The sequence below is a fragment of the Nilaparvata lugens genome, chromosome 4 (assembly GCF_014356525.2).
Source record: "Nilaparvata lugens isolate BPH chromosome 4, ASM1435652v1, whole genome shotgun sequence".
Taxonomy (NCBI): Eukaryota; Metazoa; Arthropoda; class Insecta; order Hemiptera; family Delphacidae; genus Nilaparvata; species Nilaparvata lugens.
The window spans coordinates 45659929-45684822 of NC_052507.1; the positions used below are offsets into that span (position 1 = coordinate 45659929).

The window sequence follows — 24894 nt, forward strand, 5'->3', positions numbered from 1 at the left end:
AGAAGTAGTGAGTCAGCAGTTTTGTTCGCGATCAAAAGTGGAACAAAAATATTGCATCGAGTATCGGTCGTCAACCGCGGTATTTTATGCAAGCAAAGCGACCTGCTTTACGCGGCCGTTATATATGTCGCATTCGCGTTTCCGTGTGCGTGAGTGTTGATTACGAGTGCTGTTTGAAATGTATGGTAGCAAAATCACACTATGTCCGACTAAGTGGAGCCATCTAGTTTTCCTGCATCAGAGCAAGAAGAAAAGGAAGCCACTAACGAGAGGATGGATACCAACAACATGGCAAATACACCAGAAATTCAGTGTTCACCGGATCAATACATAAAAGCAAATAAACTCAAATCTTCAGCTGAGCAGGAATTTTTCATCGCCTGGAAGGAATCTGATGAGAAGAGGAAGGAGCTAGAGAGAAGCAACGCAGAACTCTGAAAGTACGAGGATTGAAAGTTCTAGAAGTTCTAAACAAGCTGAGGTGGAAGACAAGAGATATGTTCATGGTATCATTCAGCGCGGAAGAAGATAGAAAAACAGTATTTTAATTGAAAAATATACTTGGCTGTAGAGTGGAGGTTGAAGCACTGAAGAAGGCCGATCTGATACCGCAATGCAAACATTGCCAAGCATACGGCCACACACAAAAATATTGTAACAAGGAGCCGAGGTGTGTTAAGTGTGCAGGTAAACACCAAACAAAGGAATGTTTAAAACCCAACGATGCTCAACCAAAATGTATTCATTGCGGTGAAGCACATCCAGCCAGCTATCGAGGTTGCACTGTCACAATCGAATTGCAAAAAATCAGGAATTCTACTAAAACAAAAACTATTGCAGATTCACGAAAGAAAATCATTCAAAATATCCCACCAAAAATTACCACGGAAAATACAGAAGCTCACAATCTAAACAATGGTAGTGTAGTTAAGAAACTAACTTTCGCCCAGATTGCCTCAAAAGAAAATAGACCGAAATTGGAAGAGCCAAAAAGTGAAGTAGAAGAAGGCACCAATAATATTTTGCATCTCATCTTGGCGAAACTGGATAGACAATAGCAAATAATCACCTCACTACAATCTAAATTTCAGAAGTTAGAACAGAGTAAAGTACTGAAATTCAAATGATTCATTCACTAAAAATAATGGAATGGACCGCGAATGGATTGTTACAACGGCAACAGGAGTTAGAAGCAGTTCTACACATAGAAAAAATAGATATATGTCTTATATCTGAAACTCATTTTACAAATCAATCGTTTATCAAATTCAAAGGCTTTAAGATCTATCATGCTTTACATCCCAGCAATGTTGCGAGGGGTGGAAGTGCCATCATCATCAGAGACAATCTACAACATCATGAACAAGTGAAACTCGAAAGTGATAGAATTCAATTGATAGGTATAGCAGTGCAAGCAGTAAATTATCACTTCGTTGTTGCAGCTATTTACTGTCCTTCCCAGATATTCCATCAGAAGAGAGGAGTATTCGACATTGCTTGATATGTTAGGAGATAAATTCATTCTTGGTGGTGATTTCAATGCAAAGCACGTGCATTGGGGATCGCGCTTAACAACACACAAGGGAAGACAGCAATAAAAGAGATGAGGTGCGAAGCTCTTTCAACTGGTAAACCAACCTACTGGCCCACCGATACGATGAAAATCCCAGATCTCATAGATTTCTTCCTGACAAAGAATATATCAGTTAATTATTTGCATTTAGAGGATAGTTTCGATTTTAATTCCGACCACTCACCCATCATTATGACTCTGAGTGATTCAATCACCAGTAGAAACAGTGAATGTTTGATAAGAGAGGCTGAGAGGTGTCATGCTGAATTAGATTCGTGGTTTGTTCAGAATAGTCTTAGTTTGAACTGCAAAAAACTAAAGTAATTCCCTTCAGTAGAGACTATAAAAGTTTTGGAATAAACTTGAATACTCAAAGTAGAGTTGAAACTTCTGATTCCACGACATTCTTGGGTCTGATGGTGGAGAGTGATTCGAAGTGGAAGCTACATATTTCTCATGTCACTAGTAAATTGAATAGAGCCTTGTTTGCATTAAGAGTAATGGCTAGAGTAGGGAGTGAAAAAACTGTTCTTTTTGTATATCATGCTTATTTTCTGTCAGTTATGAGATATGGAGTTATTTTTTGGGGAAAAAGTATAGAGAATAATGGAAATTTCATACTGCAGAAGAAAGCCATTAGGATAATTTATAAGATTAATACAATGCGCTCTTGCAGACCTTATTTTAAAGAAAAGAGATTGCTGACGGCTCCTGCTATTTATATATTAGATTTAGCAATCTTCGTTTTTAAAAATAGACGAATGTATGAGGAGAACCAGGTGAGTCATCCCCATAATACACGATTTAGAGGTTTTGTTTACCCACATCACAGACTAAGCCTGCTGGAGAGTGGCCCGTTTTATATATGGGAATGAAAATATTTAATTCAATCCCATCTCACATGAGAGAAATTGATGGCTTGAAGGAGTTCAAAAAATCACTCAGGGAATTCCTTATTGTATTGTGTCCGTACAGGTTAGCAGACTTCATTGTTGAATAATGTTTGATTGATGTATGTTATGTGGGATCTGTTATGTTGAAATATGAGGGATGGTAGATATTAGATTAAACTTTGACGTGTCATATACTGCGGGATCGTTGCTCCCTTAATGCAGTTTAATAATTGTGACGAACAAGAAAAGTAAAGTAAAAGTAAAGTAAAGTACGGAAGGAAAATACTTGTCCTTGGTTTAGCGAATAGCCGCACTCATTGGGATGGTTTCTAACAGATGCTGAAGGAAAGAATAGAATTGAACTCACCATTGAGAAACGAAAAACAAATTGATCGAGAGTTGGAGAAGTTTGTGACTTCAGCATCGTGTAATACTCCACAAATCAGAAGAAGAACCACTGGAAATAATTACCCTGCGGAAATCAGAGAATTGATTGTTGAAAAACGAAGAGCTAGAAGGTGATGGCAGCAATCATGTTCCCCCAAGACAAAAGAGTTTTGAACATTCTCACTCAAGAACTAAGGAGGGAAATTCAATTTATCAAGGATGAATCAATTAATAGTTACTTGAGAAACTTGATAGCACAATGCAGTACGGACTACTCACTCTGGAAGGCAGCTAAAAAAATAAAAAAAAAACATTCAACAATCTCCTCTCAGAAAGCAGAACAGACAATGGGCAAGGAGTAGTGATGGAAAGGCACAGGCATTTGCGGATCATCTTATAAACGTTTTCCAGCCAAACAACACAGGTGAAGAGGAAACTTTAGAAGCTGATGAGAATATCTTACAGCCGAATCAAGAAATAATGTGTGTCACAGTAGAAGAGGTGAGAAGAGAAATAAGAAATCTGAATAAAAAAAACCCCTTGATTTGACATGATAACTGGCTCAGTCCTCAAGCACCTACCAAGGAAAGCAATAGTGAAATTAACAAACATTTTGAATGCTTCTTTCAGACTAAAATTCGTACCAGGAATATGGAAAGTAGCAGAGGATTAAGTATCATCATATAGGCCAATATCATTGTTACCGGTCCTATCCAAGTTGTTTGAAAGGATTTTACTGAGTAGGCTAAAACCAATAATTGAGAGACAGCACGTAATTCCAAATCTTCAATTCGGCTTCAGAGTGAAACACTCAACAATAGATCAAGTGCATAGAATTATAAATGTGATAGAGAAGTTTGTTCAGCAGCTTTCCGTGATATAGGGCAAGCTTTTGATAAAGTATGGCATGAAGGTTTTATTTTCAAGCTCAAAAAAGTGCTACCAAACCAATATACAGATATATTACAATCCTATCTGACTGACAGATACTTTAGGGTCAGGCATGAAAGTTCATATTCTGATCTGAAGGAAATTAAAACAGGAGTTCCGCAAGGCAGTGTTCTGGGACCAGTTCTTTACCTACTCTACACCAGCGATATTCCCAGCCTTGAAGAGAATACTACAGTAACATTTGCTGACGATACAGCCATATTATCAGTAGACAGTAATATTCATATTGCAACAGAGAAACTACAGAGATCCATCAACAAAATTCAAGATTGGACTAGAAAGTGGAGAATGAAATTGAATGAAGCAAAGTCGATTCACATCAATTTCACCAATAAGAAGGACCTGCCCATACCAATAACTATCAACAACCAAGTTGTACCATATGCTAATGATGCCAAGTATCTAGGTATGACCTTGGACGCAAAGCTTCGCTGGAAGGCCCATGTCAAGAAGAGAGAAGAGCTTGGAATCAAATATAAGAAGCTGTATTGACTGATCGGAAGAAACTCCATTCTTTCAATCCGAAACAAAGTACTTCTGTACAAACAGATATTAAAGCCAGTATGGACGTATGGTATACAACTTTGGGGGTGTTCCAAAGACAGCAACATCAATGTCATACAACTTTTTCAAAACAAAGTGCTGAGGAACATTGTGGATGCTCCTTGAACAGCGATCTTCATAGAGACCTGCACGTCAACCTGGTGTCCACCGAGATCCAGAGGCATGCAGAGAGGCACGAGGGGTGACTGCACCAACATGACAACGTCGAGGCGATCCAGCTGCTAGACAATGGAGGTTTGGTGCGAAGGCTCAAAAGGAGGAAACCGTTTGAACTAGTGTAGTGCTTGTTCAAGTAGTGTCCAGTGAAAGAGCAGAGCAGTGATTGAGTGAATCTAGCTTCTATAGTGCAGTCAATAAGTTTACATATTAATTAAACAATAGCAGTAAGAGTTCCCAATGAGAAATTCACTGTTCAATTTTTCAAGTAGTATTTTTGGATAGAAAAAAATTAGATCATTAGTCTTTAGACTAGATGGCTATAGTATTGTTGACCAATAGAAATAAAATTAATTATTTATAATATATAGTAAATTTATATTTCAAAAATAAATAATTAGATATCTTTTATATTTTAAATCAAATTCTTCACTACATTAAAAAAATGAACAAGAACATGCTTCCACTGTTATTTAATATTATGTTATGATTTTCCTTTAGAAAATGGACTGCATGTGAGAATGATACTTGACTGGTAAAAATTTCCTACTCACTGAATCTGGATAATAGTCATTAATAATTAATAAAATTTTTCGTAATTTTCAATAAGATGTAACACCACAATAACAAAGGAAATACCCAGTACTTGGGTATTTATGTCAATCATGCTCAGGAGTAAAATGCTATTTGGGACTGCATGAGAGACTGTTGAATACATTTTATCATCATGTCACTATCCTTGGAGGATAGTTACGGCAAAGAGACAACTCAATCTTCTCCAAATTCTTTAAAAAATATAAATACCCAGTTTTTGGGTATTTACCCAGGCCTTGGGTAAATACCCAATTTATATTTACCTATCCGCTGGGCATTTACCCGGCTCACATCACTAATCATCTCTGAAAATATACTGTCAAGCTAATTCCTACTAAATCATCGTATGGTGATATCACTAGGCTTTGGTTAATAATTAAGCTCTATAAAACGAAACATGGACTGATTTCTCATTCAGTGCTATTGTGCTCTTCTGTGGTATTTCCTTGAATTGAGTCACTTTTAGTAGTCATTTATTATTAGACACTCTTCCACTTTTTTTGTAATTTCCAAACTTCTGATCTGTTTTGATAAATTTTAGTTCAACCCTGTCTCAAGGATTGTGGTCATTACCAAATTTTAGAATTTTGGTCATTACCAAATTTCTACATGATAAATTGTTGCGTTAAAGCTTTGTGTTTGCTTTCCAGGATTCCAAGATACGCCTGAAAGTATGTCAAGGGATTATGCTTCTAGTATCCCTTCCCGACAGCAAGTTTGTCAATACGGTTCTGCAGAATTCTCAAATTTGTCTGACAATCGCATCTAAGCTGTGCTCACTTCTAGTCGAAATTCCACCAACTTTGGATCCAAATTTGCTTGATGAGCTCCATGTCAGCTGGGGGTGAGTAAATACTTTACAGTTTCTCTCATAAATGAAAATTCGTGACTTATGAGAAAAGTCGATGAATAACAGTAATCAAATTTGTGATGTTTATTCGTTTTTGATGCAGAAGCCAAGTTATATATATATTATGGTAAATGGAAAATATACTTTTTGTTGAGCCGATTTTCAAACACTTATTTCCGCAACTACAGTAGTAATTGTAGTTTTTCCAAACACCACTTCAAAATTTTGGCCAAAAACTTTAAACAGATCGCCCGTCCCTGGATCCGCGCCTGATTTGGACCCTACCTCCTGCTCCCCATCTCCTCCAGTAGGTTTCCATTTCAAATGTATCGGGATTAAAGTATCTGCATGAGAAGTTTTCTGAATAATTCCTACAATTACTCCAATATACTCTGAGAGATAGTCGATTATAAACTTTAATCTCTTTCATTTATTTATTTATTTACAAATACAATCCAGGTAAAAACAACAGGCATTCGCCCAAAACTGCTCTAAACCTTAATTTGGAATACACAGTCTAGAGGTTATGTAAAAATCTTAACTCAATTCGAATACTATTTCGAGTTAAAAAAATTAATCTACTACAATTTTGAATTTATCAGATTATTCTATTTTAAAATACAAATTTAAACAAAAATCTTCCTTCACAATTGCAAAAATATTAAAAATTTTACTTAAATCCACAATTATTATAACTTACTCATGTAAACATCATGTTTTTGATGAAACAGTGGCTCTATATTGGTTCATTTCAGAATAATTCATACAATAGCATAGAAAACTACTAGGAGGCAGTTTTCTCTAAAACTCTCTTCTTAATTCGTCTTTTGTATAAATGTGAAGTAATTTTGTGATGGTGATTTTCTCTGAGAGTGACTCCCGTATGCTCTAGGCTAGTTCGTGGAAAATAGGAGTGATAAAGAATTGCTAATATTTCTAATAAATGTATTGAAACCCTGCTCTTCTTATTAAAGTTCTATGAAAAACTTTTAGTGTGGATATTCATTATTTTAAATTTTAACTATGTAGTTGCAATCAATAGTTATTTGTTAATAGTTGTAATCAATCCCGATAGTTATTTTTCAGATAATTATTATTATTTACAGATTATTATTTATGTGTTATTTACAGATTGGATGTTCCAGTGGCGCTTGAGACATGTGCTACGGCCAATGGCTACAGAGAGGCTCTCGCTTTCTTCACCTGGTTTGATTATTGTGACCAGGTGAGCTTACATTTGAATCTATTCCATCAATAAAAAATGAACATAAATCCAATCAAGTTTACTCCACAGATAGGCTCTCGCTTTCTTAATCTTCTCTTTGCAAAAAATGTTTGATGAATATCGTTAATATTAGGATTTCATTAATCTATTTTCAACTTAGTTTCAAACTAAAATGGCAGCTCCTATTTTCAATGAAAAGAAAAGAACCAGAAAGATAATGTATTGAAGTGAAATGTAATTTTAGAAATTTCATCCAATCTGCCTTTTAGTGAAATACAGGTTTTTCATCCTGCACATAATGTTACGTTCCACAACTATTCAATTACAATTAAAAAAATGTTCCATCCATCGAATGAAGTGCATTAGGCTTAGATTGTAATATATTTATAATCAGGAATTCCTATGCATGAATAGTTCAGTTTATTCAGACAGAGTTTTTTGGTGAGCAAAATATCTTATACTATAAGGTAGAGTACAGCAAAGCCTAACCCTATCCCTAAGCTTGGGTTTATTAACTTAAATTATCAAAACATTCCATATTCAAGCATTTTTACATTAATAAAAATAATAATAATATCGAGTGACCTGGCTGGCTCAGGTCTGGTGTCAGAGTTTTCAGGTCGCAACTGATCAATTTCAGAGCCTCTGACATGACCTAACGACTGCTTTTTAGGCAGCCGGGACCGACGACTTAACGTGTCCATCCGAAACACGGGAACATTTAAAAGCAAAAACCTAATTCACCAACCTCCCCTTTTACCTTTGAAACATTAATAAACATAACCTTCTAGGTTATACGACAGTTTGGTTATACGTCACCGTACGTTATACGTCTCTGGGATGAGATAGGTTGATTTTCAAAGGTTTTATATGATACTATTTTTCAGCTGATAAAAGAGGCTCAACTCTCGATAGCTGATGGCTTGGCATCTTCTTTAAGAACGCACTTCTTTGTGGAGATTTTTCCAGCTGAAGACTTCTCCAACATATTGTTCTTATCAATAATTTGCAAGTGCTTTAAAATGGCATCCGCCCCAGCCCTCAACAGAGGTAAGTAAATGCATTCAAATGAATTTCTATCCAATTTTAGTATTATATTATCTAAAGTAAGTTGGAATTTGCAATAGAAGTCAAATTATGTAGCTCCTTCCATTGAACTCAAATGTAATTCATTGCAATACTTCATGTAATCCGCCTACCTAGTTCTCCTAGTTTCCCTATTCCATGAAATACCTTACCCATGAAAGATTAGGTCTACAACTGTTGTTTTTATAATAACAACGGACAGTAACAACTATCCTGCGTTTGTAATGCACATCAAATCAAATAAGTTTTACTATGCTAAAAATATAGATCAAATTACATACAATCAATCCAGAAACAAGAAAAAATAATAAAATTGCACTTTAATTAATAAGAATACTGGATCAGATATATTCTCTACTCTACCCTGGCAAAACTGAAGTACTAGTTGCTGAATTGAAACTTATTCGTGTACAAGTAGGAGAATTTGAAGAAAAGGGGGTTTGGGATGATTTATTCACACACACATTCACACAGTTTCGCTTCAATTAATTTTTAGAACATCCATGAAAATTTCAACTATTCCATAATTATCAATGTGCTCAATTTCGATCATCATTGAATATTTGATCATTATTCAAGCATAAAAATCACAAATTAAATTCAAAACATTTAGGGCCGGTTTTCGAGCTCGGGATTCAGCTAAGTTCTAGACTTTAAGCAGCTGGAGTCAGAAAATTAGCTTTCCAAAACGGGGCGTAGTCGCAGTTTTTATTTTCTCATTTCTATAATTGGAAACGTTTTTCCTTGACGAAATTAAACATTTCTAAATAATTCAAAATAGCTGAAACTTTACACTAATCTTTCTTTATTTTATTTTGTGTTTAATTTTCTAGTTTTTTTGAAATTTAATTCAAACGTGACTGTGACAATGACTACGACTACGCCCCGTTTAGGAAAGCCAATTTTCTGACTCCAGCTGTTTAAAATCTAGAACTTGGTCAAATCCCGAGCTTGGAAACCGGCCCTTAGAATCAACAAAACAAGCTCTCAATTGTTGAATGTGTCAATGTCAAAAGCCATTCAAAAACTTGTTTGTTGAAAGTTTGTGTTGTTAATTACTGTTATTTGAATAGGCGGCAAACTATGAGAAATGAAGTAGAACAAAACACTGAAAGAGGAGTTGTGAGGCCTTAGCAGCCACAACATGTTGTTGGCTGCTCTCCTTGTGCTATATATTGAATGAGCTTGACACATCAGACCATCACAATTAATACACATTCTCTAAAACTACTCCTTTTCCATTTTAAAATTTTACCTCAAACGATTTCAATGGAATAGGTAATGCCTTTACCTCTCAGAAGTAACTAGATTTCTATTTAATTTCGGCAGTTGAAGTTTTCGAACAACGATTAAATATTTGCAATTAATAATTTCACAAACTCATTTTATCCAATTCCATCTTCATATTTCAGAAATGAGTATATGGATGGTAGGTGAATCAAGAGAACCAGTATCTCGTGACAATGTCTCTGAAATCATGTCAAAATCTCTAGTCAAAGCAGCGCTTCTAAATTGCTTCAACGAAGACACCGCTTTAAGCTTGGAAAGCTTGCGTCTGTTCGAGGTAATTTTGTATAGCTCAACTATCTGCTCTACTCGTCTTCTCGTAGGATTTAGGCTCAACTCACACTTAAGCGACTCGGTCGAGAAGAACTCGACTCTAGTCGAGAGCATGTGTTTTCAAATGGTGACGTCGCGGAGACTAGAATCGACTGGTCTGAGTGTCACCATTTGGAAACATGCTCTCGACTAGAGTCGAGTTTCACGACCTGAGTCGCGTAAGTGTGAGTTGAGCCTAAGCTAGATAATTTTTTAGAAAATGGTCTGCATGGACGCAAACCAGAGTTGTATACACATATGTTTAAAGAGAGGAAGGAAACACTAATTTTGATGCATAAGAAAGACAAACAGAAATAATAAAAATGAAAACCAACAGCTATGGAGGCTAAAAAGAAGGTCGAGAACTTGAGGAGAATATGTACCAGAATATATAGGAGTCAGTGAGTATACTTACTGGAGAGTCAAGGTAATTAAGAAGTGTGTCCAATATCATGAAGTTACAATTTTATTTCCAAGTTCACTACTAGCCGCTGAAGAACTGATTATCGGTATATATTGCATCCTGACTTTGAGAGACTTCCTCACCACTGCTCAAAGAAGGGCGGCCATTCAGGCAAAATTTCTTGGGAGAGGTGAGATTTTGACCCTGCAAAGTTTCGGAAGGGCAAAGAATAAAAACCCAAGAGACCAGAGATGGGTGAAACTCCAGGCACAAATGTGGGTCAAGAGGCTGAGTCGAGGGTGGCCAGGCGCCAGCCGTCCTAGAGGCAATTTGGCGACCCCTCCCTCAGCGGAAGGACCCACAAAAAAGTCAGGAGTGGAACTCACGTAGGTCACGAGGACCAATCAGTCTGAAGAGACTGCCAAGCAACCAGGTGATGAATGGGGTGCCCTAGAGGCAACTTGGCCACCCCTTCCTCAGCGGTAGGACCTTCAAAGAAAGCCAGGAGTGGAACTAATCAGTCTGAAGAGACTGCCAAACATATCACACTGGATTGCAACAAGCAACCGGGTGATGAATGGGATGTTAGTATAGGAAAAAACTCCTGGATCTTGTAAAGGACACAGTTTGGTTTGCCCATCTAACGTACTTGGGACCCTCAATAAGCTCCGATTGACGTGTGGGGCTCTTTGAACCTTTGAATCCTTGAATTCGTCCCTTCAAACATAACATAACATTGAGAGACTTGAAGAGATGGAAGGTTTGTTGGACTGTTTGCTTAATATTTTCCAACCAAAAATGTGCCTATCCACTTACTAATCACATCGATGTTAGTGATGGTTAATATTGTCGCTATATGTTTTTGCGAAATAAAACTTGCAGATATCCATAGTAATTGTCTGTACTAGTGAAGGTTGGATATTATTTTTTTCGAAGAACAAATTATCAATCTCATGATCCGATTGTGAAGAGTTGAAATGATTTTCCACGTTATTGCTTCCTACTCAATATGATATTCCTAATTTTTACAGATATTGATGATATTCCAGGTAGACATTTAAAAATAAGCTAACCTTACTGTCGAAAATGTATTACTATACAGTAGGATACAAGGAATCCTGGCATCATCTTATTCTTGTATGAAAACCGACTTATCAGGTGAAGCAAAATCATGTGATTCTCAAGATTTTCGTTGAAGCCCAAATAAATATCAATTACCCATTTACAGGTGTTGTTGGAGAAAGGAAATGAGCATGTTCTCCACTGTTTAGTGATTACTTATGTAAATAGAAGACTGTATTTAGACCAGAACGCGTCTGCATCGCAAATTGCATCCTGGAGTGACGAAGAAGATGAGCGAGAGAAGAATCGCGAAACGAATCATTCAGGTAAACATTGAAAATAATTATATAGGGAGATTCATTTCAAACTATCATCTAATAACATTTCATTTCTAAAAACATAAATGTTCATTCAAATTTGATCTCACTATAGACTGATAAATACGTATTAGATGACCTTTTTTCTGGCGAATTTTTACCAACAAAACGGATCACTCATCACTAAAAACCACAGTAAAACCCCAAAATATCACTAATATTATTGATGAAAGGATCCCTTCTGATAAATTTCTTGATAATGAAGACCCTTGAAAGTACTCGTAAGCCTCAATGTAGGGTAGCCTATTATGAAAAGTACCCTGAAACAATTTTTTTCTTGATCTATTGAAACATGTAATTTTCGGGTTTACGCGGAACTTCAAATGAATAACATTTTATTTGAACTTTCAAAATGATTCCCTTAATATTGTTTCTGTAATTTCATAACTTTTCTGTTCATAGCATCTGAATATTCAGAAATTAATCAGAGGCTGATGACTCCCGAAGCAAATAGCAGAAGAGCTCTAGCGTCTGGACACATTGATAAAATTGTAAATAGGTGAGAATCCTGTCTCTTATTAATTTACTAAAAATAATATTTATACTGTTGCTATAACGATCATCTATTTATTTTTATTCACTTATACAAGTACTAATCATTAAAATGAATAGTAGTGAAAAAAGAGGCGAACCCTCAGCTATTTCTCTAACGAACTTAGACGAATGACATACTGTAGAGTAAGATTTGATCCAGCTTTTACATTAGAGTATAATTTCTAGTACAAAAATGTTTGTCTCATTTTATTTCTATGTGATTTGATATTTCTACTGACGTTTGCACCCGGGCGGAATTACGGGTTGTTCACTCTTCTACTTATGCTGTGAATATTTGCTTCTTACATGATTAGATTTGATATAGAGTAGAGTAATATTATCAATATATGTAGCACTAGAGAAGTAGGATTAGTTGATGGGCTGTAAGTTGTGCGAGAGGAGAGGCAACTACCTAGGAAGGGGAGGGGTGAGTCTGCCTGTCTTCAACTCAAGAGCAGGGAATATCAGTCGTAGCCTATTATGGGTGTTCGCCATTATTACAACACAAAGTGATCTCAGTGACTGCTGGTTGGATGATAACTTTGAACGTTCCTGCTCCAAGTGTTAAATATGTGAGTAGATTTTTTTTTTAGATTACGTCCTAAAGACTCCAGTCATGGAGTATAAGACAAGTCATGTTATTACATAATAATTCTAACACTAAGTAGTTCAACCTAGTTTAGGTTTGAAAGGAATTCTTGTAAACTATAAAAAGCTCTATCAACTAAATATTTTTCCATTTGTTTTTTGAAAATCTTCAAATCATCATTACTTTTCAAGATTTGAGGTAGCTTGTTATAAAATTTCCTACCAATATAATCTGGTTTTTGTTCAAATAACCTACTATTGTGACCCATTATATGATAATCTGCTCTGTTTCGCGTATTATACTCATGAACATCTGAATTCTGGATCACACCACTCGTTTTCACATGCATTACAACTTCATATACATACAAAGATGGCACAGTTAATAGACCAAGCTTTTTAAATAAAGGCCTACAAGAGTCTAACCTATTCACTTTCTCTATACATCTGAGTGCCTTCTTTTGAATCTTAAACACTCTGTCCATATTTTGTTGAGATGAATTACCCCATACTAAAATAGCATACCTAATATGAGATAGTATAAGTCCATGGTAAGCAGTTAACAGTAGTTTTTTATCATTCAGCCTAGCAAGCTGCCGCAGGACAAATACCCCAGATGATATCTTATTACATATCCTCTCAATGTAAGGATGCCATGTTAATTTCCTGTCCAATAAAATTCCCAAGAATGCTACTTTCTCTTCTTGGTCTAATTCATTTTCCTCTACAAACACATTTATTTCTCTATCCTCTACTGAATTATATTTACTTTTGAATTGTAGGAATTGACATTTCTTACTATTTATTGTTAATTGCCTTTGCTTCAAGAATTGGACAATTGACTGTACTCCAGTAAAAGCATTTATTTCTAGACTATCTAATAAATAATTGTTAAAGATAAGCGATGTGTCATCAGCAAACAACAGAGCTCTGTGATCTTTTAACTCTTTTGGTAATTGGTTCACATACAACAGAAACAGTAAGGGACCCAGAATTGAGCCTTGAGGTACTCCAGCCTGGACCTCCAGTTTTTGAGATTTAATTTTTACTATTTCATTCCCATCTACCTTGGTAAGCTCAACACACTGGTTTCTACCTATGAGATATGATTCAAACCATTTTAGTTCTATACCATTCACACCTACAGTTTTTAGTATTTCCAATAATATTCTATGGTTCACACAATCAAAAGCTTTGGATAAATCAAGAAATATTGCGGCTGCCTTCTCACCTGAATCTATTATATCTATTAGTCTTTCAACAAGGGATACTATTGCAGTCTTAGTAGATTTCCCTTTCTGGAACCCATGCTGTTCATCACATATGAAATTAATTTCTTCCAGGTGCATCAATAACCTATTTAAAACTACTCTTTCAAAAATTTTGAAAGAGTATTACAAAGAGTATTACATTTAGAATACTAATGGGTCTATAATTTTCAACTCCTTTAGAATCACCGCTCTTGAAAATTGGCAAAATTTTTCCTTGTTTCAGATCATCAGGGAAAATACCCTGCTCCAGTGAAGTATTAAGGAGATGCAATAAAGGGTCCAGTAATTCATTTTCACATTCTTTTAAAATTTTGCTTGAGACCCCATCCAATCCTACTGTTTTTTGTTTTTTGTTATTCAAATTTTGTATTATTCTTGACAACTCATCTCTTGATAATGGATGAAATTTAAATACCTTTTCAATTGGCTCAGCATTTAATGTAGTTGTATTATAAGTATTAGTGTTCAGTGACTTTTGGAGATTATATGCAACCTGTTGATAATATTTATTGAAAAAGTTACAAATGTCTATACTATAATCCATATAATTTCCATGTTCATCGATTATCCTAGGGACATTAGTAACTGTATCTTTTTGAGCTGATCTCCTATTTCTATTAATTACCTCCCAAACAGCAGAGTTAAATTGGTACTAGTTGTTAATATTTCAGCTGTTTTCTTACACTTAGCTTTCCTCACTTCTTTTGCATAGTTTTTCTTTAGACATTTGTATTTGACTTCACTCGGAACATCCCTCACTAATTTAAATTCCTCATAAGCTTCCCTAACAATATTTCTTTGAGTAAGAATATCTTCAGTTATCCATTCATCTACTTTGTTTAATTTACTTTTTACTTTGACTTTTTTTATCGGACAGCATACACTAATGTGAAATCTTAGAGTATCAATGAATTGCTTATATTTGTAATTTAGGTTACAACTGTTAAAAACACTACTCCAATTTTCTTGAAGCAGTTCCTGCTTCAAACAATTTATATTTCCTAGCTCATATTGCTGAATTTCTTTCACAAAAGTTTTCTTTCTGCTTGGATTCTGGCCCTGCAACTTAACATCTAAAATTTGATAGTTATGATCTGATAGATCTGAGCTACCTAACCTGACATTACAACCTTCTATATTTGTGAGGATATTATCAATAATTGTGAAGTTCGAGTTACTCTTGTATATTCGTGGACCTTAATTTCTAAATTATTCATTTCTCATTATAGATGTTACTATAAGTGTCTATTGACACTTTAAAAATTAGAATTTGATTGTTTAGATTTTTTCCGATTTTCAAGTACTTATTAATTTTATTTTTGTATGATTTATTAATACTTTAAAATGTGAATAACTTTGAAATGATTTAAGATATTAATTTGCGATTTTCTCCATTCATTTTCTCTTGAAATTCTGTATCGAAATCTTGTATCATAAGACCACCTTCCCATTTAATAAAATTAAGTTGGATTGAAGTTGGCGGTTCCAAGATGGCGCATCTCAAGGTCGTCGCTTGGTGAGGTTCTCTTTAAGCTGTCTGCATTTCTCATTAATTCCTATTCAACGAATCTCGACAGTCTGAAGTGTATCTCCTAATCCTCTCAAATTATAAATATCTCATTCAACCAACCGATCTCATACTGACCGTTTTAAGTGAATCTCATTGTAGCTCATCCAATTCCTTCCGAATATTGGATGTACAGATAGAAAATTGTGTTTGAATATATTATTTGTGTATCCTGTTGTAGTTTTCTGAACGTGGTGCCTTTCGAATTACGCTCGGCGCCATCTGTGGACAACTCGTGCTACCAGCAGTATGTGAGCGAGTCTTCGAGGCAGTACTCGAAAGTGATGGCCGCGTGCCAGTCGTTCGAGTGGGCCAAGATGCCCCCAAACAGCAGCCACAGCCACACTGTCAGCCAGTGTCAATTCTACGAAGGCTTCTTCCTTGAAATGCTCTTCAAGTTACTCAGGAACCTTCCTAATCAGGTAATTTTATTTTCAGAATTGAAAATAATTCTCCGAATTATTCAATAATTTGTGTATTTGGATCAATTAATCCGCCTTAGTCCGCCTAAGGCCTGGCTGACAATTTGAAAAGAAAAATTACTTACTCTGCTTGCACAGATCTGAAGTTTTCACACAAAACATTATGTTTGTATAAATTTTTGTTCACACTGAGGATTTAAGACGTGTACAAGCATGTTTTTCAATGTCAGCCAGGCCAGTAGATATTGTCAGCCAGGCGGACTATGAAGGTGCGTACAGATATACGCGCCTCGAACACGCTCCGATCATGATCGTTACGCGAGATGTTACGCAAGGGATCGCTAGAGGTTCGAAATATGTTCGAAGGATGATCGCGTGCTTGTCGCATTGTTGACTTGGCTACAACCTAACCTCACAAATGTGAAACGTTCAATCCAGCCGATCGGGTGACAAAACTAAAATATTCTGACCAAAGGATTGCTGGGTAGCCTAATACATTATGTTTATATAATAGATTGCCGATAAATATTATGTTTATTGCATTTATGTTGAAGTTTCATTACAAAAAAGGTTATGTCTGTTAATGTTTTTAAAGGTGAAAGGCTTGGTTGGGAGTTCGGCTTTTTTTCAAATTCTAATATGCTGGTACCTATTATTAGAAATATTTTTATAATTTCATATTATTTAATTCTGTTGATTTAATAATAAATTATTAATTTTGATAATTTAATATGCTAGCACAGAGATCGTAACTATTAACAAACGTTACAAACAAAAACTTTAACCATGCGCAACTATTGGTTAGTTCGCCCTAGGAACTTGCCAAGCTCGAGCTCTTTTACACGCTTTGTTCGCGTTCCGCTGTTGCTCTACCTGCGATCATCTATCGATCTGCTCGAGTGACGTTCGATTGCGGAGCAGAGCGTAAGTCGGTTCGCACCTTTTACATGTATTTATTTTTCTTCATAATCAGGTACTTATTCAAATACACCTGGCATCTTGAGTTTCGAATCATCTAGATATGCTTATTGTTAAGGAAGCTGTACTTGATTCGTTATTTATTTATTAGATAAAACGATTACAAATCATATGAATATGATCAGGAAAGAACAATAGCCCAAATCTATTCTGTTCCCAAATTTTTTTGAAGGTTTTATCTAAAAATTTCAATGAGTGCTGCCCTATAACAACTAAAAAAATCAACTCCTTCAATAAGGGCTGTAAAATTCAGAAATCTAAAGCTTGATACACACCCGAATTGGAAGAGATTAGAACACTGTTAGATTAGAGTTATGAAAAATGCAGGAGCAATACTGAATTGATAGAAAATCATAGAAGATTAAAGCAAATTTATAGGGATAAAATTAATGCAGCTAAAAGAAAGGCTAATGATGATTATATTTTGAAGTCGTCTAATATTTGCAAAGCTGCTTGGAAGATTATTAATACAGAGACGGGACGATTGCCAAAAAATCGTTCACAAGCTCCTCCCTTATCTGCTGATGAAATTAATGATTTTTTTGTTAATTCATCCAATAATTGTTCTTGTAATATCAATCACGGAGCTAGTGCTTCTGATATCCTGATGTCGTCTGGATTGATCAATTCACAGTGTGGCTTGCAATCCTTTAGACTGGGTGCTGTGAAGCCCTCAGATGTAAATGAAATCGTTGCTAAGCTCAGTAATTCCAAGTCTGAAGACATTTGGGCTATCTAATTTTGTGTTGAAGAAGATCATAGATGTTATCATTGAACCTTTAACGTATCTAATTAATAGAGCTATAAGTAGTGGTATCTTTCCTAAAAACCACTGTAACCGTGCCTGTTTATAAAAAGGGTGAGAGAACAAATATCAGTAACTATAGACCGATTGCGCTTGTATTATAAAGATTAATATTGAAGGAAACTAATTAGTTTTCAGCAGCACAGTATGGCTTCAGACAAAAACTGAATACGGTTAAAGCTGTGCAAAATGTTGTTTCTTATATTATTAAGGGTTTTGAGAATAGGGAGGAGGTTAGTGCGCTGCTTTTAGACCTTAGTAAAGCTTTTGATATTGTGCCCCACATTGATCTAATTAAAAAGTTGCAATGCTATGGTATAAGGGGAAAAGAACTCACTCTATTACAATCTTACCTCTCTGACAGATTTCAACTTGTTAAAATTGGTAAACAGCGATCCAGTTGTAAACAAGTTTTACAAGGGGTCCCCCAAGGCTCTGTTCTTGGCCCCTTCATGTTTATAGTATTCATAAATGATCTTCCAAAGTATGTTCCAATTAAATCACTGCTATAGTGCAGATGCACTTTGCTTAGCTCCAATATATCTCCTAATATTAATTCCACAATAATGAAATATATGAGAGAAAGAGCTGACATATGGTTCTCTGCAAATGGGCTGGTTGTCAATGAGAGCAAAACTGAAACTATAACGTTTAGCTCTAGTGTGAAGTGTCAACAAAAGTCTGTTAAACTTCTGGGAATAAACCTTGATTCGAAACTTACTTGGAAAAGTCATACGGATGCACTTTGTACTCGATTATCTAGAGTTGTATTTCTATTAAGGAAGTTGAAATCTTGTACTAGCATTAGTCTAACCCTAAACGCATATTTTGCACTGTTCCACTCTCACCTTCAATATGGTACATTGCTGTGGGGAAATTCTAGTGGCGCAAAAGAGGTGTTTCTGTGTCAAAAAGAGCTATGCGTGCTATATTTAATTTTGGCATGAGGGAGTCCTGTAAGCCTTTTTTCTTAGACAATGGTATATTGCCACTTCCATGTATTTACATTATGGATTGTTTAATATTTGTAAAGCAAAATAAAATTCTAATCTTTTCAATTTGAGGGGAAGCAGTCATGAGCATAACACACGGACAGGTAGTCAGATTGATCTGGGGCGTGCTAGGCTTGCCAAAACACAAAAAATGTAATGCTATATAGGAGTGAAAATTTTCAACAGGTTATCACTGGAAGTACGGAATTATGATCTTGATAGTTTTATGAGAGCAATAAAAGGATGGTTGAAGAATAGAGCATTTTATTCAATCGAGGAAATGCTGGTCTGTAATTGTTATCCGTAGGTAAAATGTTTAAGTAGCCCATTTGTATTTTAATTTGTAATATAATATACAGGATGTCCCACCAAGGTTGTAACAGCCGTTGTCCATAGATTCTACTCGACATTTCTGACAAAAAATGTTAAGTAAACTTTTTCCCTATCGACCTTAGATTTCGAGATATATCGATTTTTCGATATTTTCAGAATATGCCTACTTCCGGTCATTAAATACTCAATAACTGGAAAACTACTGGTCGAATTTCAATTTCAAGGGTATTGTTGGAAAGAGAAAAACATTTCTAACATGATTAATGTATTTTTATTTGTTGTTAGATATTTTGTAGTTTTTTATTAGGGCTTTAACTTGAAAAAATGCTATTCTTCAAATTCAAAGTCAAATTTCAAACAGTTTTTTCTCGATTTTTCTCTGGGTAATTATAGTGGTCTCAATATTTCAAAAACTTCTCCATTTCATAAGCTTTCGAATGAGTATAAATTTGTAAAGGTAAGCTCCATGATAAAGTGTTCAAAACTACTAATATCTGGAATGAACACCTTCAAAATGAGGAAATTCACAAACAGCATGCATCAAGTGATGATCCTAAAAGGTGAAATCACATGATTATTGCATTATTTTTGGTAGCATATAGCCTAAATCCTATATAAAACATTAATTATGCACTTTTACAAGATCCAACAAAATTTATTCATAGAATAATAATTCAAAGTAGATGAATGACAGAATTAAAAAAACTGATTGCAATCATTCAGTTGGTAATCAAGTTAAATATCATGCTCACTGCTTACAGAAATTCAAAATACACTCCATTTCTGTTTATGCAACTTCTGCTGCCGTTTATCAAGCTTCGAGTTGCCCGTCTCACTTCGTTGGGCCGTGTCTTCATCACTTTAAACGTCAATCGAAATCTGAGAATCAGTTCCTCTCTGGTCTCTACAGGTTCTCTGTAAACTTCACTTTTCACAACCCCATAAAAGTAGAAGTCCATTGAAGTAAGATCAGGTGAGCGTGGTGGCCAACTTACGGGTCCACCTCGGCCAATCCACCGCCCAGCATAATTGTTATCAAGCCACCCACAGACGTTTCTAGCATAATGAGGGAGGCAGCCATCCAACTGGAGCCACATATTCTGCCTCAAATTGAGAGGCACGTCTTCCATCAATTCGTGAAGCTCATTGACCAGAAAGTCCATAAAAACTTCACCATTTATTCTTGCAGAGAAAATGAAAGGTCCATGTATGTGTGTTGTAGAAATTTACAGAATCAGTTCTTGTGGATGTACTTTTATCTGTGATCTGTCTATAAAATGTTTGAAACACAATCTTGTGCTAAGATCCAACGGCAAAATTGCATCCTTGAAACAGTATCTGGCTCATTGAACTCTTGAACTGGGGTATCATGAAATGGTCGAAAGTTATTGTTCTTCAATATTCTTTGAACTATCATTCTTGAAACATCCAACATCTCAGCTGCCCGCCGGATACTGGATCGAGGATTCTGCTCGAAATACTTTAGAATAAGATTCTGTAAAGCTTCAAAAATTAAGACGGGCCTCTGGTACCTTGAAACTGATCCTAGACCCTCACCATCTTGACATCTGTCAATCTTAAAGACGTGTTATGAGATGGGTGTTTTCGGTCAGGAAAACGTATCCTGTATACTCTCTCTGACTATCTTGAATTGCATACACACTCTCCATACACCAATAACATGTTCAATTACTCAAACAAGGTGAATTTCATGATAATGAACGCGAAAACTTCTCTACTAGCCAAAGTTGATACATATCATGCCATTTAACTGGAAAGCACACTGAAAACTATACTGAAAATAGGCTGAAACATACACTTCTTGTTATTTTTATTTTATTCAGGATTTATGGTAGAGGAAATAATGCAAGTTATTGAAAAAGTCATATCATTGTAGAATTTTAAAATGTTGATTGAAACTTGTGAATATTGTCAGATAGAAATCAGGTGATTTCACCCTTAGTATCACCACTTGATGCATCCTGTTTGTGAATTTCCTCATTTTGGAGGTGTTCATTCCAGATATTAGCAGTTTTGAACACTATCATGGAACTTACCCTTTCAAATTTATACTCATTCGAATGCTTATGGAATGGAGAAGTTTTTGAAATATTGAGACCACTATAATTACCCGGAGAAAAATCGAAAAAAAACGGTTTGAAATTTGACTTTGAATTTGAAGAATAGCATTTTTTCAAGTTTAAGCCCTAATAAAAAACTACAAAATATCTAACAACGAATAAAAATACATTAAATGTCGAGTAGAATCTATGGACAACGGCTGTTACAACCTTGGTGGGACATCCTGTATATTATATTACAAATTAAAATACAAATGGGCTACTTAAACATTTTATCTACGGATAACAAGTACAGACCAGCATTTCCTCGATTGAATAAAATGCTTTATTCTTCAACCATCCTTTTATTGCTCTCTCAAAACTATCAAGATCATAATTCCGTACTTCCAGTGATAACCTGTTGAAAATTTTCACTCCTATATAGCATTACATTTTTTGTGTTTTGGCAAGCCTAGCACGCCCCAGATCAACCTGACTACCTGTCCGTGTGTTATGCTCATGACTGCTTCCCCTCAAATTGAAAAGATTAGAATTTTATTTTGCTTTACAAATATTAAACAATCTATAATGTAGATACATGGAAGTGGCAATATATCATTGTCTAAGAAAATAGGCTTACAGGACTCCATCATGCCAAAATTAAATATAAACGTGTACTTGTATACAAAGTATCAATGTTACTGTATCCTTATGAAGTGACTTTTGTCAATTCAATCATTTTGTTTGTGACAATAAAACATTCTTGATTCTTGATTTTGATATATAATAACATGTCCATAAAAATAGGTTACCCATGTTCTTACTGTGGAAAGTTAAAGTTCAATTTCTGTCCAAAATTATATATAAGCTGAAATTTTTGAATTTAGAATGATAAAACACTAAAATTTAGTGAAATATTGCAGTTAATATCCATGCACATTGAATAAATTATTCATCACTTGGCAGGGAAAAATTCTGTAGACATTTGTTTGCTAAATAAAATTTAAGAAAAGTAGTTTCTACTAATTTGACCCCCAATGAAAATTATTGTCAAATTAGCCTTGTAACAGAAATATTCAGCTGTGTCCATACTTTTCACCAACTCTGTATAAAGGCGCCACTGGCCAACTTTACCACTGCGCATCTCAAGGTTCTTGGTGAGTTTCTCTTTAAACTGTTCACATTTATTATGAACTAGCAAGAACCCGTGCTTCGCAAGGATCTATTTTAAAACTTGACAAAATGAAAACTTGATGTAATAAAATTTTGAAGAATTGAGAAAAGGCCTATAACCATCCTTGGTTAATTAAGAATCTATAAGCAAAATTTCAAGTTAATTAGTCCAGTAATTCAGACGTGATGATGCGTCAAACATTATTTTCCTATCCCGTACGTGCATAAGCCAGCTCTTTACTTTATATAATTACTATAGAGATATAGTTAACGACTGCAAGAGATAGGACTGTGGAACAGAATAGTGGTGAAACTATGATAGCGCCAGAAGTGTCCCAAACACAATAGTAGGTACTACATGAACTTTTTGAAAGTGATTTGAAAAAATGTTAAAACAACAGAACTGAATCCTTATCATTCTACCTTCATTTAGAGAGGCTTTTGTTTGAGCCGAATGGAAATCTATTTATAAAAAATGAATGTCTGTTTGTGTGTTTGTTTGTTTGTTTGTTCCCTGTAGACTTGAAAACTACTTGACATAACGGCATGAAACTTTGGGAATATGTTGTGTGAATATTGGGGATGGTTTCTGAACAGAAATTTTAATAGGGGGGCAAATAATAATTATTTATTAATCCATTTTACAGACATATGTTTTCGAAATTTTCGGCCGAGCGGCTACTGAAGAACGAAAAGATGATCATGATTCAAGATCATATTGTGATAATATGATTTAGCATCTAAAGTTACCAGCTTTAATAAACACATCACCCTGTGATAAATTATTGTGTACTGGTATTAAAACGGTAGTTTGGAGTTGAAGTGTAGTTGATTGGTACCAGCTGTTGATAATGGTTCCTTAGAAGACCTATACAAATAATAATTATCACTCCCCTTTCATTGAGAAACTGGAAAATGTTGAAAAAATTATTCACCTAATGAAAGAGAGAGTATATATATATATATAATATATATATATATATATATATATATATATATATATTGTATAGTATATATGTATAGTATTCATATTGCATTCATTAATATTACTGAAGAATGAAAGAATAATTTACAATTTTTTGAATTTAGCTTAGCTTATATTCATACTAAAATGGAAAGAATATGGAATTCTGTGGGTTCATCGTACATCGCATATTTCCTGGACCATATATCGACAATCTACAGCTATGAAAACATTGAATATTTTTCTTTGAAACACTGATATAACCTTTTTTTTAATTGAAAACTTTACTGATAGATTGAGAAGAATAATATGTCTTCGGAATAATGAATGCTGCATGACTATAAGCACATAGGAAGTCCGTATTGAGATGTAAATGAACATGTTGATTTTCAGATAAATTTCATGATTCACCAAATAAAGTCAAGTGTAACATGAGATACATTGGCGGTACGAAGTTCGCTGGGTAAGCTAGTTGTAAATTAAGCTTTATTATTAATAGACAACGCTGAAAAAGACAGGCTCAATCACCAGGAATACTATAAATCTAAGAGGGACCAGTAAGCCATTAATTTTGAGTAGTTCAATTACTTCCATTATGGACACTGGATACATTATGGACAATCAATATGTATGAAATTTATTAGCTACCGTACAGAATAAAAAAATTTTGATTGCAGTGACCCCGACTACTGTATTATGAATAAACATTCGGATCAAATATAAGAAATTACTCGCATCTCTCATCAAAACGTAATTTTTATTCACAAAATATTAACAAATATATATATATATATATATATATAATATATATATATATATATATATATATATATATATATATATATATATTAAGTTATATTTAATAAGACAGGCTCAATCACCAGGAATACTATAAATCTATGAGGGACCAGTAAGCCATTAATTTTGAGTAGTTCAATTACTTCCATTATGGACACTGGATACATTATGGACAATCAATACATATGAAATTTATTAGCTACCGTACAGAATAAAAAAATTTTGATTGCAGTGACCCCGACTACTGTATTATGAATAAACATTCGGATCAAATATAAGGAATTACTCGCATCTCTCATCAACTCGTAATTTTTATTCAGATAATATTAACAAATATATATATATATATATATATATATATATATATATATATATATATATAAAGTTATATTTAATAAACTCACGGCTAGTACTCAAGTTTGTCTTTTTCTGGCCGTGCTACAAATAAATGTAGGTATATGTTTGTCATTTTGTTTCTGTAATCTTGTTGTCTATTAAGAAAGTTTTCAATGTGATTTTTGATGGCAATAAAATTTGAATTTGAAAAAAGAATTATCAACAAACTCCTAACCAAAGAAAACCTTTGTGCTATGTTCTAATCGGAGTGTATGAGACTCCATATACAGCTGATAGAAGGCGCAAACCGAACTGGCCAAGCATACAACGATGGAACAAACACGTGGTAAGCT

General features: G+C 34.7%; 1 protein-coding gene across 2 annotated transcripts in view; it reads left to right on the plus strand.

Annotated features, from left to right (window-relative positions):
- LOC111050886 (protein FAM160B1) overlaps positions 1 to 24894 on the plus strand; it is a 76952-nt gene that overhangs the window by 29190 nt on the left and 22868 nt on the right. For both annotated transcript variants that reach the window (XM_039427536.1, XM_039427537.1), the window contains 7 exons: positions 5769 to 5962; positions 7100 to 7193; positions 8081 to 8243; positions 9692 to 9843; positions 11510 to 11669; positions 12123 to 12219; positions 15862 to 16102. In XM_039427536.1, coding sequence (XP_039283470.1) covers positions 5769 to 5962; positions 7100 to 7193; positions 8081 to 8243; positions 9692 to 9843; positions 11510 to 11669; positions 12123 to 12219; positions 15862 to 16102 — 1101 coding nt within the window. The remainder of the gene's footprint in view (positions 1 to 5768; positions 5963 to 7099; positions 7194 to 8080; positions 8244 to 9691; positions 9844 to 11509; positions 11670 to 12122; positions 12220 to 15861; positions 16103 to 24894) is intronic.